This window comes from Mustelus asterias, chromosome 24, assembly GCF_964213995.1.
Source record: "Mustelus asterias chromosome 24, sMusAst1.hap1.1, whole genome shotgun sequence".
In the NCBI taxonomy this organism is placed as follows: domain Eukaryota; kingdom Metazoa; phylum Chordata; class Chondrichthyes; order Carcharhiniformes; family Triakidae; genus Mustelus; species Mustelus asterias.
This window is the reverse complement of record NC_135824.1, coordinates 16,378,888-16,396,262: the sequence shown is the minus strand read 5'-3', so window position 1 is coordinate 16,396,262 and position 17,375 is coordinate 16,378,888. Positions and strand designations below refer to the sequence as shown.

The 17,375-nt window shown below is 42.8% G+C and overlaps 1 protein-coding gene across 2 annotated transcripts in view; it reads left to right on the top strand.

The window, feature by feature from the left end:
* Nucleotides 1–200: 200 nt before the first annotated feature.
* Nucleotides 201–17,375, top strand: part of clpxa (caseinolytic mitochondrial matrix peptidase chaperone subunit Xa) — a 47,517-nt gene continuing 30,342 nt past the window's right edge. The window contains exons 1-5 of one of the 2 annotated variants that reach the window (XM_078241328.1): nt 201–530; nt 7,357–7,517; nt 7,756–7,876; nt 13,314–13,468; nt 16,315–16,474. In XM_078241328.1, the coding sequence (XP_078097454.1) occupies nt 458–530; nt 7,357–7,517; nt 7,756–7,876; nt 13,314–13,468; nt 16,315–16,474 (670 nt within the window). In that variant the 5' untranslated portion in view covers nt 201–457. The remainder of the gene's footprint in view (nt 531–7,356; nt 7,518–7,755; nt 7,877–13,313; nt 13,469–16,314; nt 16,475–17,375) is intronic. The other variant, XM_078241327.1, reaches the window with a different exon arrangement.

Sequence of the window (17,375 nt, the reverse complement as noted above, 5' to 3'; positions counted from 1 at the left end):
CTGAGATGTGAATGTACCTAATTCGACGCATTGCAGCCAGAAGGAAGTCCAGCGCCGTCCAGGCTGCCCGGGGGATGCCCCACGTCTTTGCCCATCATCGCCACCACTTGCCCATCCAACATGGCGGCTCGTGCGGACGGCGGGACCGCGCTCTAATGGCGCCAACCGGAAGTGCGGCCTGACACCGGAAGCGCTTCCTGCCGGGGGCGTAACGGTGCGTCAGCGCGCACTGGCGGAGAGTCTGCTCTATCTGACTGTGGGAGTTTATTATTGTCGGGGTTTTGGACAGATTGAAAGGGGCGTGAAGTTTTCCCCTATCCCGGCTCCGCTTTCCCGGACTCGGAAGTTTATTTCTGATCGGGGCCTCTCTCGGGGAGTGAGGGGAAGCTCGGGACCGCCGAGGCCCCGGTGCGCCAGCCCGAGGAGGAGGAGGGCCTGCTTCAGGCCCAGGCCCGAAATGTCCTGCGTCCTGGTGATGTGTACCTGCTCGTCGGCAGCACGGCTCCTCCGCTCCTCCATAACCGGGATGGGTAAGAGTCGGGCTTCTGAGGGACAGAGAATATGATCTTCAATTAAAAAAAACCAGGTTAATCAATCCATTAGCTCGACTAGCAGCCCCGGGGGGAGGGGGGGGAGGGTGCTGTCAGTTATAAAATAAAAACAAAATGCTGGATAAACTCGGCAGTTACTAGATAGAGACAAACAAGACTTAACCTTTCCATTCCGTGTAACTCTTCTACAGAGCTACCAGTTATAATTTGTCTCAGTCTTGTTGGCTCAGTTAAAGCTCCCTGGGTCACTCAAATCTGGATCGAGAGGGTCTGATTTTTTTTTCGGTTGGAAGTACCAACTCAGCGTTACACTGTCGGAGATGCTGCCCTTTGTTTTTATTTGTAAGCTAACCAGGCCTGTCTGCTTTCTGTCAGGTGGACATAAAAGTTCCCCACGTTTTAGCCTCCACCAACTCCCAAAACTGGTGATCAGGTCATTTGTTTATTTTTTTTGGCCTCTGGGAGCTTGTACTCAAATTGGCTGGCTCCCCCCCCCCCCCCCCCCCAATGTTTCACTTTTAAGGATTCTTCATGCATTAGATGCAAATGAGATCAAGCCTTGGAGGAGGTGCAATGCCTACTCAGCTTGGATCATGTAGATCAAACCCAAGACAGGAGGTGAGAGCCCTGTCTTGTCAGCTTGGATTGGGAATGTCTCACTTGTTGAGACTCTGAATTGCATAAGAACATAAGAAATAGGAGCAGGAGTAGGCCATCTAGCCCCTTGAATTGATTGAATTGGATTAAAATCAAATCTGTAAAGTGTTTTGGGATGTCATAAATGTACTTCATGTAAATGTAAAGTTTTTTTTGCCCTTTGGACCCCTGTATTTTACTGAAGGCTGCTATTTTTTTGAGAAAAAAGTGAACAATGCAGTGACATAAAGCATTATTGTGTCGCGTATATGATGCAATGGTAACCAAGCATGTGTTATCATGGTGATAGGGTCTGCTCAAGATTTCCTGATACTCTTAAAGCATTTCCTCTTCCTTTGTTGCCAACCTGTTTGGTTGGTATCTGATCCTGGATGAATCACTGTTTTTCGGCCTTTTGGCTCAGATCAAGTGTATGGACGGCAGCCCATGGTCGGCCGCACTTGGTCGAGGTCATTAGGTTATGCTGAGGCTTCATATGTTTCATATGAAGCAATTTTTAAAAGCGGCATCTCGGCCTTTTGGCTAGGATGCAGATGAGCTCAAGTCTTGGAGGAGGCACCTCCCCCTTCTCCAATCAGCTTGGCTCATGTAGATCAGGCCCAGGACAGGGTGGTTTGGTCGCTCGCCCTGTCTTGTCAGCCTGGATCTGAAATGTCTCAACTTGTTGAGAGTCTGAATTGGATTTGATTGAATTGAATTGGAAAAGAATAAAAAAAAAAGTTGTTTTAAACCGTGGAAAGACCCAAGCCATTGTCTTTGATCCCAGTCATAAACGTCATACCCTGGCCTCTAATTCCCCCTTTCTTCTCTTGGATTAAAGTAGCTGCTTGCACCCTCAACATCTCATTAACAAAACCTGCTAGCTGTGGAATGTCCGTAGACTACAGATACCAGCATAGCAACCATATAGTATGTATAATATATGAATACACATATTTTGAATTAAAAATATTGGTGGGTTTACATGAACACAGAGGACTGTTAACTTACACTAATGGTTAAACTGGAATTCAGGGGCATGGTTTAAAAAATCAGGTCTCCTTTTTAAGTCAGAGATGAAGAGAACATTTTCTCTTGAGGGTCATTAATCTGTGGAATGCTCTTCCCCAGAAAGGAGTGGAGGCTGGGTCTGAATTTATTCAAAGCTGAGTTAGATAGATTTTTGGTAGACAAGGAGTCAAAAGTTATTGGTTGTGGGGGCATTCAATAAAGTGGAGCCGAGGCCACAATCTGATCAGTCATGATCTTATTGAATGGTAGCGCAGGCTGGTAGGGCTGACAGTCCCAAACTCCTCCTCAACCCTGGAACCATTCTTGAGAATCTTTTCTGCATTATAGGAACATAGGAATTTAGAGTGGAGGTAGGCAAATTCAGCCCTTTGAGCCTGATCTGCCATTCAATTAGATCTCCCTGGTCTCAAATCCACCTCCCTACCTGTTCTCCATATCCCTTTAACCCATTTTTATTAAAAATCTATCTATCTCCTTCATGAAACCATTTAATGATTCAAACTCCACCGTGCTATGGAGCAGCGAGTTCCACAACTTTACCAACCTCTGCGAGAAGTAGTTCCTCCTCATCTCAGTTTAAAATCTACCACCTCTCAACCTATACCTAAGATCACTTGTTCTCGATTGACCCATAACAGGAAACATCAATCCTTTTTAGAACTTTATATACCTCGATCAGATTCCCCCTTCATCCTTCCAAACTCCAGTGAGTATCAGCCCAAACTGTTTAATCTCTCCTCGTACATCAACCCTTTCATCCCCGGAATCAATCTGGTGAATGTCTTCTGAACTGCCTCCAATGCCACCACATCCTTCCTCAAATAAGGAGACCAAAACAGAATGCAGTTTTCCAGATGTGGTCTCACCAACAGGGTGTTGCAACAAGACTTATCTACTTTAATACTCCAGTCCTTTTACAATAAATGCCAACATTCCATTTGCCGCCTTATCTCTAATGCCTTCACATCCTCCTTAAAATGTCATGCCCCAAATAGGGCTCAATACTCCAGTTGAAGTCGAACCAGTGTTTTATTCAGGTTGTTTTTATACTCATACTTTCTCGTTTTTATACTCATACTCTATGCTTCTGTTGATAAACACAGTAAGAAGTTTAACAACACCAGGTTAAAGTCCAACCGGTTTATTTGGTAGCAAAAGCCACACAAGCTTTTCATTCCATTCGCATTCCAACCATTATTCATGTAAATTGAGTCTGTGTCTTTATAAGTTCTGTTTGTGAACAGAATTCCCACTCACCCTCACCTGAAGAAGGGGCTCAGAGCCTCGAAAGCTTGTGTGGCTTTTGCTACCAAATAAACCGGTTGGACTTTAACCTGGTGTTGTTAAACTTCTTACTGTGTTTACCCCAGTCCAACGCCGGCATCTCCACATCTGTTGATAAAGCCTGGGATTCCATTTGCTTTCCATTGTCCTGTCCTCAACCTGTCCTGCTACCATGATTGATTTATGCACATATACACCAGGTCCCTCTGCTCCTATGCCCTCTTTAAATTTGTACACTTTACAAACTGTCTCTCCTTGTTTTTCGTACTAAAACAAATTACTTCGCATTTCTTGGCATCATATTTTATTTGCCAGTTGTTTGCCCATCCCACCGATCTGTCTGTTCTTTTGAAGTTCTACACTGTCCTCCTCACGGTTCACAATACTTGCAAGATTTGTATTGTCTGCAAATTTTGAAATTGTGCCCTGTATGCCGAGGTCTAGGTCATTATATCAGGAAGTGCAGGGGTCCTAACACTGACCCCTGGAGAACACTCAAACCTCCGAACAGTTCAAAAAAAACATCAATTTCTTTGCGTCCTCTCTCTTTCCTGTCATTCAGCTAATTTCACATGCATCAGCCCTAACTTTGCTCACAAGTCTGATGTGTGGAATGTTATCAACTGCTTTTCGGAAATAAATATATAATCACTTGATTCATTTTAAAAGTTTATAACCAAATCAAAAGTCTTGACAAGTACGGTCTCAAAAGGCAATATGTGCCAGTTTTGGTCAACTTGTATTGATTTGGTAATCTCCACACTGAAAGTGGAACATTATTTAGCTGCATGTTGTCAAATTGTGCATTTCTCTTCATTGACCTCTGCCACTTTTCTTGAAAATTGAGAGTGGTTTATCACCAAAGTTGATCACTTTTGACGATATCCATCTTCTAATTGAAAATGAGAAACGGATTGGAGTGTCAATGACGGTAACATTCATGCTACACAATGCTAAATCTTTATAGCAGACTTCCTCCGGAAAGGTTTCTTCAAGCTTCAACATGTAGAATAAACTTCCAGATAGAGTAGTAGAAGTAACAATGCTCCAATGGAATTGGGGATGAGGGATCTGTATCCCTGCCTGGTTGACACCATGGAAGATGCCATGAGCCTTCCTCATCCAAATTACCCTGTGATTATTATGATCGCTAGTAATTACGTGCCAGGTAAGACCACCTTGAAGAAGAAAGTCCTGCTACGACCATTTGACCTCTAATGACACCACTATCGTTGAATTACCTTGTGCAAACATCTTGAGGTCATCATTGATTGGAAGATGAACTTGAATATCTATATCAGTGTTCTGGAGGGACAGATGCCGAGTGACATGTTACTCACTTCCTGACCGTTCAGAGCCTCTCCAACATCTCCAGGCTGAAATCAGGAAGAGTATTCAAGTGACCTCAGGAATACGCGCCACATGCCAGGATAGGGCCACAGCAACACGTGAGAAACTTGATACCATTGTCCCATGCAGGGGAGTTGATGATTGTGCCCTTGCCACTGGAATCACGCCAGCACCCTCTACCTGCAGTATTTATTTGGGCCAGCTGTGGGAAGCACTGCAACAACCCACCAAGGTTACTCCACTAACATTTCCCCTGCCATGTGACCTCTACCACCAAGAAAAAGAGCAGCAATGTTGTTGGAACACCATCACCTTCGAGTTCCTCTCCAAGTCATACACCATTCTGACTTGGACGTATATTAGTATTTCTTCATTTGTTGCTTGATCAATGTCTTGGAGTTTGCCACCTCTTAACTACTGTGGCTGGCCATCACCCTCCGAACTGCAGTAATTCAAGGAAAAGACCTACACTCAGCTTCTGAGGGCTGCAAAGAATCAACCATTATTGCAAAAGTGCCTTTCATAACCATGGGATGTCCCAAAGCACTTTAAAGTTAACAAAAGTACTTGCGAAGTATAATCACCACTGCTGTACTGTAGAGAAACATGAGATTTTGATCCAGCAACAGTGAAGGGGTTCTGAGCGCAGGATGCACTCACATTTTCTTCCAGGCTGCCATGAGATTGACCAGTGCCAGGAAAAAGAAATAAAGCCTGTATTTTTCTGTCTCTACCTAATCGGCACAGAGACAAAAAACTTTTGTTTCTGCCAATTTGCATATTTAAGAATAGCTTATTAAAAATGAATAATGAGACTGCATCAGGCAGTGAAACAGCCAGATACAATGGATTGGTTCATAAGTTACAAGACTAGCTTATAGCTTAACTGACTGGTGTATTAAGTTTGCATTGATTCCGATGTTGTTAGCAATTCTTGTTGCTGGGCTGTTTACGAGAATTCTTTGCCCTGTGATGCTGCATTATTAGGGACACCTTTGAAAGCAAGAGCAGGCAGCCAAGGACTTATCTGCACATCCAGTTTTTGAATAGTGAAAGTTGGAACTAGTTGTCAAAAAATTCATATCATTTTTGTACCAAGTGCAATTAAGCTGCACCCAATGCAAAACGCTCAGAAGGTTGGAGGGTGGCAGTAGGTGAGTTGCACCTTCAAAGAGTCAGCACAGACACAGTAGGCTGAATGGTGGCTTTCTGTGCTGTAACCATTCTGTAATTCTGTTCATGAGAAAGTTGCTGCCAAACTCCCTGTTACTGAGAAATCTGTATTACTCTGTGCATTTGATAAAAGATAGATGCAGAAAATCAAACTGCACTGAGCCCAAACATGGAATATAATTTGTGCAGTAATTAATCTTATTTGAGGAATTGGCTGTCCAATTTTCCATTTTAAAAAGTCAGTTTCTAACAAATGATATATTATGGAATATAATTGGGAATAAGAAATAATATTGACGCTGAAATATGAAGTTTTACAATATCATTGTTAGTAGTCTTACAACACCAGGTTAAAGTCCAACAGGTTTATTTGGTGGCACAAAATCAATGGTTGGAAGGCGAGTCTTAATAGGTAATCAAGTCTTTACAGGTGCAGACAGTGTGAGTGGAGAGAGGGTTAAGTACAGGTTAAAGAGGTGTGAATTGTCTCCAGCCAGGGCAGTTAGTGAGATTTTGCAAACCCAGGCAAGTCGTGGGGGTTACAGAGAGTGTGACATGAACCCAAGATCCCGTTTGAGGCCGTCCTCGTGTGCGGAACTTGGCTATCAGTTTCTGTTCAGCCATTCTGCGTTGTCGTGTGTCATTGTTAAGAGTGAATTTTTAAAAATTCTTTCAAAGGGGGTGGGCATCGCTGGCTAAGCCAGCATTTTTTTTTTCCTAATTGCTCTTGAGAAGGTTGTGGTGAGTTACCTCCTTGAACTGCTGTAATGTATGTAGGTGCACCCACAAACCCACAGTGCTGTTGGATGGAGAGGTAGTTCCAGGATTTTGACCGAGCGACATTGAAGGAGTGATAATATATTTCCAAATCAGGATTGTGAGTGGCTTGGAAGGGAACCTCCGGATGGTGGCCTTCCCAGGTGTCTGCTGCCCATGTCCTTCTGAATGGAGACAGTTGTGGATTTGGTAGGTGCTGTTGAGCAAATGTTGGTGAGTCCCTGCAGTGTATGTTGTAAATGATACACACTGCTGCCACCATGCATTGGCAGTGGAGAGAATGAATGTTTAAGGTTTTGGATGAGATGCCAAACCAGCTGGCAGCTTTGTCCTGGTGAGTGCTGTTGGAGCATCTGCCTCTCATCCAGGGTGCGTGGAGAGTATTCCATCACACTCTTGATTTAAGCTTTGTAAATGGCAAATGGGCTTTGGGTACTCAGGAGATGAACTACTGTTGACAGAATTCCCACCCTCTGACCTGCTTTTGTAGCAACAGTATTTTTATAGCTGCTCTAGTTCAGTTTCTGGTCAAAAATTTACATTTCTATTTCAGGATTTGCATCTACACGATTCAGTTTTCCACTCCTGGGACACTCGGCGAGTTTTGAAACACAGGGAGGAAGAAAAGTTCCTTGTCGGACATTTTGTGAGACTATTGCTCTACTTGCATCAAAAGATGGAGGTACTAAAGACACTTCTGGAGATAGTAACAAGGTAATCTTCCAAATTATGGATGAAACTTGACTTTTTATTCAATTCTTTTTCCTGTTCTGTTGATATACAACTCTCAGCAGAACAGAATTTGTCTGTGATTTCCCTGTTGTTTAGTTACCAAATATATAAACTTGTGAAACTTCTGCAACTGCCGTCAACTTGGACTGAACTCTCCAGATGGAGTGATCCATGTTTTAACATAGTGTTTGTAATTGCTGATTTACTAAAATGTTTGCAGAAGTCTGTCAGTGAAGGGGGCAACAAACGATCATCAGGGTCAGGTGGTTCGGGGAAAGGTGGAAACCAGCTACGGTGCCCAAAGTGTGGTGACCCATGCACTCACGTGGAGACTTTTGTTTGTAAGTAATATATAAACCTGACTTTATCTTTAGATACTGATCACCTTGTACACAGTACATTAATAATAATCACTGAAAGGCATATTGGTGTTCATTGTAATTGGTAACCCTACATTACCTCTTCTGTTAGTTTTAGTCTTCCCTCCCTCTCTTTCCCCCCCATCCCATTTCTACAAAGCTGTTGACCATCCAACCTTCCTAACTGCTCTCTTGTGCATTCTGGCATTGTGATGATTTTCCCTTGTGCAATGTTTTCTACTCTTAAAGGAATATGCCCCCACCATCAACTTTTCTGCCATTTGCAGTATATACCTCCATCTCCAAACTCCCTTTCTGCTCTAAAAATCTATATCTCACTTTCTACATTCCTGCCCATCTCTCCCACAATTCTGTGTTTGAATTCCTCTAATCAGACCTTTGTCCCTCCCACGTAACAGAGGAAAATCTTAAGAAAAGTCATGCAGGGCAATCGCTGTTTCTGTGACTGCAGTGGCTTATCTCTCATCTTTCTCTTTAACTTATCTGAAACATTTGATGCATTCAACCCTGACAGCCTTTTGCAGATTGTCTGTTGTCTAGCGCAGCTCAGTAGTAGGATTGTCCTATGCTTGGTTGCACTTTTACCGAACCACGCATGGGGAGAGCATGTAGCAAGGACTTCTCTCTCCACACAGCCACCTCAGGAGCATCTCAAAGTTTAATGCTTAGGTCACTCTTTGCACCTACATGCTGTCTGCGAGTTGTTTATGAAATATTTGGATTTTGTAACACATCTTGGAACTCTTGACAACATTCATTATTTATATCCCATAGTAACCAATATGTTGAATTCTTGTCATGCCTGGTAGGATGATCAGACACAACTAATAATATGTCCCATGTTTTGTGGATCTGTATTTATATAATAGAATAAACATTTGCTCAGTTCATATTGAATTAGAACTGAACATTCAAAATGTTGCCATTATGGTAACATTTGAAAGCCATTGAATACAAAATTAATTTGGACTTGATTATCAATGGGTGGCTCCAACACTTTATTGTGTTTAATAACATGGTAAAGTTAACAGTGTGAGGTCTGGCTTATTAGTTTTAAACGATTGGCTCTTTCAAGTAACATTCACGCCACGCAACATTGACCATCATCCAACAAGAGAGAATTTAACCATCCGCCCTTGACACCCAATGGCATTACCACTGCAGAATCCTCCACTATCAACATCCTAGGGTTACCGTTGATCAGAAACAACTGGAGTGGCCATATAAATACTATGGCTACAAGAGCAGATCCGAGATTAGGGATCCTGCAGCAAGTAATTCACCACCTAACTCAAGAAGCTTGGCACCATCCAGGACAGCAGCCGCTAGAATGGCACCCAAATCACAAACATTGTTCCACTGGAGCAAGCTGAGAGGGAGTGATTGGAGGCAGCAGTGCTGGTGAGAGATTAATTGAATTGTTTATTTGTTTAATTAGTCAGCTAGTGTGTGTTTTTTTTTGGCCTTTACTTTTGCAGTTGTATTTTAAGTTTAAAGTGAAAACTGGAAGTGGGCTGCTAAGGAGTCTGGGAAGGGTTTTTTTAAGCGCGTGAAGTATAAAAGGTAGGCTGCAGTATACAGTGGGCAGCGTCGGGAGCGGGCAGAGGAGTGAGTGGGAAGCAGAGTGTGAGCTATAAGGCTTTGGCTCACAGGGCTTAGGCAGTAAGGGCGAGCAGGGGTGAGTTTAAATTCATTTTTGCTGTTTCTACCTGGTACTGGCAAGGTATCTAGAGGGGATGGGTGTGCAGGCAGTGCTATGTTCCTCTTGCACTATGTTTGAGGTGAGGGACGACGACAGTGTCCCTGCTGATTACATGTGTGGGAAGTGCACCCATCTGCAGCTCCTCCAAAACCATGTTAGGGAACTGGAGCTGGAGTTGGATGAACTTAGGATCATTAGGGACGCAGAGATGGCCATAGACAGAAGCTTTCGGGATACAGTTACTCCGAGGAATGAAAACAGATGGGTGACGGTGAGAGGGGCTGGGAGGAAGCAGTACGTGCAGGGATCCCCGGTGGTCGTTCCCCTTAGCAACAAGTATTCCGCTTTGGATACGGTTGAGGGGGATGACTTACCAGTGGTGAGCCGCAGTGAGAGGATCTCCAGCACTGTGTCCGTCTCTGTGGCTCGGGAGGGTAAGGGGCAGAGCGGGAGGGCAATAGTAATTGGGGACTCGTTAGTTAGAGGGATAGATAGGAGGTTCTGTGGCAGCAAAAGAGACTCACGGATGGTATGTTGCCTACCGGATGCCAAGGTCCGTGACGTCTCAGACCGTGTTTTCCGGATTCTGAAGGGGGAGGGGAAACAGTCACAAGTCGTGGTACACATTGGTACCAATGACATAGGTAAGAGAAGGGACAGGGATTTAAAGCAGGAATTTCTGGAGCTGGGCTGGAAGCTGAGAGCCAAGACGAAACATGTGGTCATCTCTGGTACGTTGCCGGTGCCACGTGATAGCGAGTTGAGGAACAGGGAGAGAGTGCAGTTAAACATGTGGTTGAAGGGATGGTGTAGGAGGGAGGGTTTCAGATACGTGGATAATTGGAACACATTCTGGGGAAGGTAGGACCTGTACAAACAGGACGGGGTGCACCTGAACCAGAGGGGCACCAATACCCTAGGAGAGAAATTTGTTACGGCTCTTCAGGGGGGTTTAAACTAATTTGTCAGGGGAGTGGGAAAAGGAGTTGTAGTCCAGAAGTCAGTGAGGGTGGTGAGGTATTGGGGAAGGTATCAGGGTCAAGGGTGGGTACCGGTAGACAGGAAGGTGGGTTGAAGTGTGTCTACTTCAATGCAAGGAGCATCCGGAACAAGGTAGATGAACTTGGGGCGTGGATTAGTACTTGGGACTACGATGTTGTGGCCATTACGGAGACGTGGGTAGAACAAGGACAGGAATGGTTGTTGGACGTTCCGGGGTATAGATGTTTCACTAGGTGTAGGGAAGCTGGTAAAAGAGGTGGAGGAGTGGCATTGTTAATCAAGGATAGTTTAACAGCTGCGGAAAGGCACTTCGAGGGGGATCTGCACACTGAGGTAATATGGGCTGAGGTTAGAAATAGGAAAGGAGCGGTCACGTTGTTAGGAGTTTACTATAGGCCCCCAAATAGTAATAGAGATGTGGAGGAAGAAATTGCTAAGCAGATTATGGATATGTGTGGGGGTCACAGGGTAGTTGTCATGGGGGACTTTAACTTTCCAAATATTGATTGGAACCTTTGTAGGTCAAATAGTTCGGATGGGGCAGTTTTTGTGCAGTGTGTACAGGAGGGTTTCCTGACACAATATGTGGATAGGCCGACAAGAGGTGAGGCCACATTGGATTTGGTACTGGGAAATGAACCGGGCCAAGTGTTAGATTTGGTTGTGGGAGAGCACTTTGGAGACAGTGACCACAATTCGGTGTCTTTTGTTATTGCAATGGAGAGAGATAGGGCCGTACGGCAGGGCAAGGTTTACAATTGGGGGAGAGGTAATTATGATGCGATGAGGCAAGAATTAGGGGGCATAAGTTGGGAACAGAAACTGTCAGGGAAAGGAACTAATGAAAAGTGGAACTTTTTCAAGGAACAAATACTGGATGTCCTTGATAGGTATGCCCCTGTCAGGCAGGGAGGAAATGGCTGAGTGAGGGAACCATGGTTCACGAAAGAGGTGGAATGTCTTGTGAAAAGGAAGAGGGAAGCTTATGTAGGGATGAGGAAACAAGGTTCAGATGGCTCGATTGAGGGTTACAAGTTAGCAAGGAATGAGCTGAAAAAGGGGCTTAGGAGAGCTAGGAGGGAACACGAGAAGTCCTTGGCGGGTCGGATCAAGGAAAACCCCAAGGCTTTTTACTCTTATGTGAGGAATAAAAGAATGACCAGGGTGAGGTTAGGGCCGGTCAAGGACGGTAGTGGGAACTTGTGTATGGAGTCAGTAGAGATAGGCGAGGTGATGAATGAATACTTTTCTTCAGTGTTCACCAAGGAGAGGGGCCATGTTTTTGAGGAAGAGAAGGTGTTACAGGCTAATAGGCTGGAGGAAATAGATGTTCGGAGGGAGGATGTCCTGGCAGTTTTGAATAAACTGAAGGTCGATAAGTCCCCTGGGCCTGATGAAATGTATCCTAGGATTCTTTGGGAGGCAAGGGATGAGATTGCAGAGCCTTTGGCTTTGATCTTTGGGTCCTCGCTGTCCACGGGGATGGTGCCAGAGGATTGGAGAATGGCGAATGTTGTTCCTCTGTTTAAGAAAGGGAATAGAAATGACCCTGGTAATTATAGACCGGTTAGTCTTACTTTGGTGGTTGGTAAATTGATGGAAAAGGTCCTTAGAGATGGGATTTACGACCATTTAGAAAGATGCGGATTAATCCGGGATAGTCAGCACGGATTCGTGAAGGGCAAGTCGTGCCTCACAAATTTGATAGAATTTTTTGAGGAGGTAACTAAGTGTGTTGATGAAGGTAGGGCAGTTGATGTCATATACATGGATTTTAGTAAGGTGTTTGATAAGGTCCCCCATGGTCGGCTTATGATGAAAGTGAGGAGGTGTGGGATCGAGGGAAAGTTGGCCGATTGGATAGGTAACTGGCTGTCTGATCGAAGACAGAGGGTGGTGGTCGATGGAAAATTTTCGGATTGGAGGCAGGTTGCTAGCGGAGTGCCGCAGGGATCAGTGCTTGGTCCTCTGCTCTTTGTGATTTTTATTAATGACTTAGAGGAGGGGGCTGAAGGGTGGATCAGTAAATTTGCTGATGACACCAAGATTGGTGGAGTAGTGGATGAGGTGGAGGGCTGGGTGTGCTTGTTCACCCTACTGCCCAGAGAGGTGTCTTTCATTAGGAGAAAGTGGTGCTGGGAGAAGGGGGTTTATAAGCTATTGAAACTTCAGTATACGTCTGTGTTGGGAATTAAAGTTGAAATACCTTTTTACAGGGAACATTTGTTTGTATTCTATGAAAATCAGACATAGATGCAATGGGTTCGGGGCTCTATCTGAAGAGGTGGGAATTTGCCTAATGTTTGGAGGATACCTTCTTCCTGTATTGTGCCATTATAGATCTGCCTGTTGCAAGTAATTTTTCTCTACTGACAATGCTGTTGTGTAGACATTTTTATTGAGAGTCAAGCTGTGATTTAGTTCCTAGTTTCTCTTCTGTTAAGTTGAGAAGTAGTTTACCAAATTAAGAATGACCGACATTTTTTATATTTGGGAACACTGAGAATCTAACAACTTCCTGGTGAAACAGGAAGAAAAACTTTTGAAGCTGGTTAAAAATCTGAATAGTAATTATAGTTGATGCACTTCACCTAGATCAGAATATTCAACAACTTTTTACCATGACACCAATTGAAGCTGATTAACAAAGCTGATGTTACAGAAACATGTTTTAGGAAACATTCTTTCTTGCAGCTTCAACACGCTTTGTGAAATGTGAAAAATGCCATCATTTTTTTGTGGTGCTGTCTGAAGCAGACTCCAAGAAGAACTTAAACAAAGAACCAGAATCAGCAGCAGAAGCTGTGAAATTAGCTTTCCAACAGAAACCACCACCACCTCCAAAAAAGGTAACTTCTATCCTTGTGCTGTAATAGTACTACAAATGCTATGTGGTAAGCTTCCCCAAGGTTAAGCCAAACCAAAATGATACTGACACTCGAACGCAATTTGAGTGACAGTGTTACAGCTATTCATTTAGATTGAAGAGATGTTGGACTTTTCTCCTTGAAGCACTTCCATAGCACTGCTTGCAAGTGTCAACTTCGATTATGAACCGTAGTGGGACTTAAGGTGCTGTATTCTGACTTGGAAAACTAAAGCTAGCTGAAGGTTGACTTGAACCATGCTGCTCTCTTTTTCTGATGAGTGTGTAAGTATTGTTGTTTTCATATGGTGAAGTGTATACATGGGATATGACATTGTAGGATTAGTAATTATTGTACCTTCAACCGTGATCACATTGCGTTAATCGATTTTAAACCAGTTGACCTTGATTTATCTTGCCATTGGGGATCCATTAGTGAGTAAGTATATGTTTGTGCATTTATTGAAGTGTCTTGCAATTCAGACGCAACCCACCATTGACCAGATATTACCCACTTCTACAGTTGTAAAACAATTTTATTTTTAATAAGTGAGAGATTACAGTTGTTGCACCTGTTCTCTTATTTAGTGTAATATTATATAATTAACCAGATTTGCCCATTTACAGAGCTGGTCTTGAAGGCAAAGGCCAAATTAGCAACTAAGTATTGCAACCATAATCCTGACCTAAGACTTTCCAAGAGCAACAGTATGGGATTTCCAATTGGATGATAACGGTCACTTAAGAAAAGTACTGGAGAGTTCAGAGATCTCCATTGACATATCCTTTAAAGTGTTTTCAGGAAGGGAGTAGAAAATTGGTAACACACTTAGTTAAAATGGTCCACTTTTCTCTTGGCAATTTAAACAAAACAAAAGAGAAAGCAGCTTCATGGAGATTTGCCATGTACTGTTCCCGGATGGAAAAGACACATCTGGCCCATCTCCAACTCAATCATTTATCCAGAGAAGGTATTGTTTCCATTAGAAATATTTTGTGTGGCTACATGGCCCTTTATGATTGAAATCTCAACCACACCAATCCCATTCCATTGAACTTGGATATGACCACCATAATTTTTTCTTCATGAATATTCTCTAACCCAAGGATAGGCTGGTAACTGTGGTCGGTGTAGACTCGATGGGCCGAATGGCCTCTTTCTGAACTGTAGGGTTCTATGAAACTGCTCATGGAATTACAGCACAGAAGGCGGCTATTCAGCCTATCGAACCTGCACTGACAACAATCCCAACCAGGCCCTATCCCCGTGACCCCACATATTTGCATTGCTGGTCTCCCTGACACCAAGGGGCAATTTAGCATGGCCAACCAACCTAACCCACACACCTTTGTAGTGTGGGAGGAAACCAGAGCACCCAGAGGAAACCCATGCAGACTTGAGGAGAATATGCAAACTCCACATGGTTTCCTTAGCTTCTGCCATTATTTCGCCACATATGTTAAGTCTGGAAATTAGGCTTTTTGGTTATATAATTATAGCGAAAAGTGATAACACTGGTTACATAATTTGAGATGATATATTAGAAAAATCACTGGATTAAGTATGATTCCTTTGGTATAGCTGTACCAATATACGTAGGAACAAGAGCAGTCCATTCAGCTTGCATCTTCCTCAACGCACATTCCTGCCTAGCTTTGTATCATTTTCAAACTTGGAAATGTTGCATTTGGTCCCCACATCCAAATCATTGAGATACATATTGTGAACAGCTGGGGCCCAAGCACTGATCCTTGTGGTACGCCACAACCTACCAAAGCGAGAATGACCCATTTATTCCTACTCTGCTTTCTACCTGTTAACCAATCCTGAATCAATACCAGTATATTCTCTCCTATCCCATGTGCTTTTATTTTGTTAATCAACCTACCGTGGGGTACCTGGGTTCAATTCCAGCCTACGGTGACTATATGTGGAATTTGTACATTCTCCTGTGTTTGCGTGGGTTTTTTGGGGATGCTGTAGTTTTCTCCCACAGTGCAAGTTAGGTAGATTGGCCATGCTGAATTGCCCCTTATGTCCCAAGATGTGTAGGTTAGATGGTTTAGCCAGTGTAAATGTGAGTTTTTTGGAGTGTAGATGTGTGAAGTTACAGGGATAGGGTGGGGGAGAGAACCTGGATAAGATACTCAGTCAGAGAATCAGTGCAGACCCGATGGGCCAAATGGCCTATTCTGTACTATAGGGATTTTATGATCTATTACTATCCAAAGCCTTTTGAAAATCCAAATATACTACGTTCATTGACTCTCCTTTGTCAATTTTATTAGTAACATCGTCAAAAAACTCCCAAGTCCTAGCAAGCATGATTGTCATTAGTAATCCATGCTGTGCTGAATCAGATCATGATTGTCTAATGTCCATTTATCACATCCTGGCTTACTCCTGTGGCCTAGTGGTCTAGGTCACTGAACTGGTAAGCCACAAACCTACAGCAATACTATGGGGTCCTTGGCCTGAATCCCACCACAGTAGATGGTAAAATCATCCTGCGGCAGGTATGGGTGAGCTGAAACTTGTACATAATAGATTTGAACATTTTCCTGACTACTGTTTGGTATCTTTGTTACACCATAATATTCAGCTTGTGCGTGTATATGCCATAGAATATTACCAATTCATTTATCCTTTTATTTTTGAACTAAATTATTTGACTCCTCATCACACCCATCTTTATGTGGCTCACTTCTATTCATATTCACTTTTTTCAACTTATTTACTGCCTTGTATACTCATATCTCATTATGTACTGTTGGTCAAAAGTCTCATTGAACTATTCTTGACATAGTTTGATTTTTATTTTGTTTCAGATATACAGTTATCTTGACAAATATGTAGTTGGCCAGTCCTATGCCAAAAAGGTGCTTTCAGTTGCTGTTTATAACCACTACAAGCGCATTTACAACAATATTCCGACCAGTCTGAGACAGCAAACAGAAGTGGAAAAGCAGGCCTCTCTGACACCTCGGGGTTAGTATTTTGCCATTTTTATGGACACATTGTTAATTTTAAGACATTTTTAGCAACGTTATTGGAAAGGGTCGATGAAGAACTATCAATCATGTTGGTTAATTTCCTTTATATAAAGCTGTTGTTTTAGTAGAATGTATATTCTTTCCATTCAAAAGACATGGCATCAGTGTAGTGCAGCAATGCATTTACTGTTTCACAAACCAATAGCTCAAGAAATTGACTGCAAGCAAGATACTTGCCAAAGATTATGAACTAGTAGATTAAACGCAGCCAATAGTTTTAAGGACTAGGTTATCTGACCATACTGATAACAAATGCTATACAGCAAAAGATGATCCTAAATAGAAAAATAATCTTAAGTCACTTGCATATGTATATTTTTATATATATATATATATATATATTTATGAGTGACCCTGCAATCTATTGTGCATACTTCAGTGAATCTGCATGTGGCATTGAAAGAGTTGAATCATCTTCATATACATTCAGCAAATAAAATATGACTAACTTATTTAGACTGAATTGAAATTACGGTGTGAATGAACACTTGTTTTTGTATCTCCATTAGATTGATATATTTATTCCATATAGATATATTGGGTTAGGCCCATTGTCAAACATCTTGAGGACTGTGTCCTTGCAAGATCTCTTGCTAATTAAATCTCAAGGTAGCCATGTCATGTTTCTTTGGTACATTATAAAAGTGCAACAGCTGCAGGGCAATGATAGTTCTTTTCTGTTCTTGTAAGCATGTCTGACTGCAAACTATCTGTCACTCTAGGCAATTCCCCACTTAAGTTTATTCATGCAACTTGAGTTGAAGATGTTTGTTGCATTATTAAATTATTTATGGAGCGTGGGTCATGTTATGAGCTGACCACTGGGTCAGCAATTT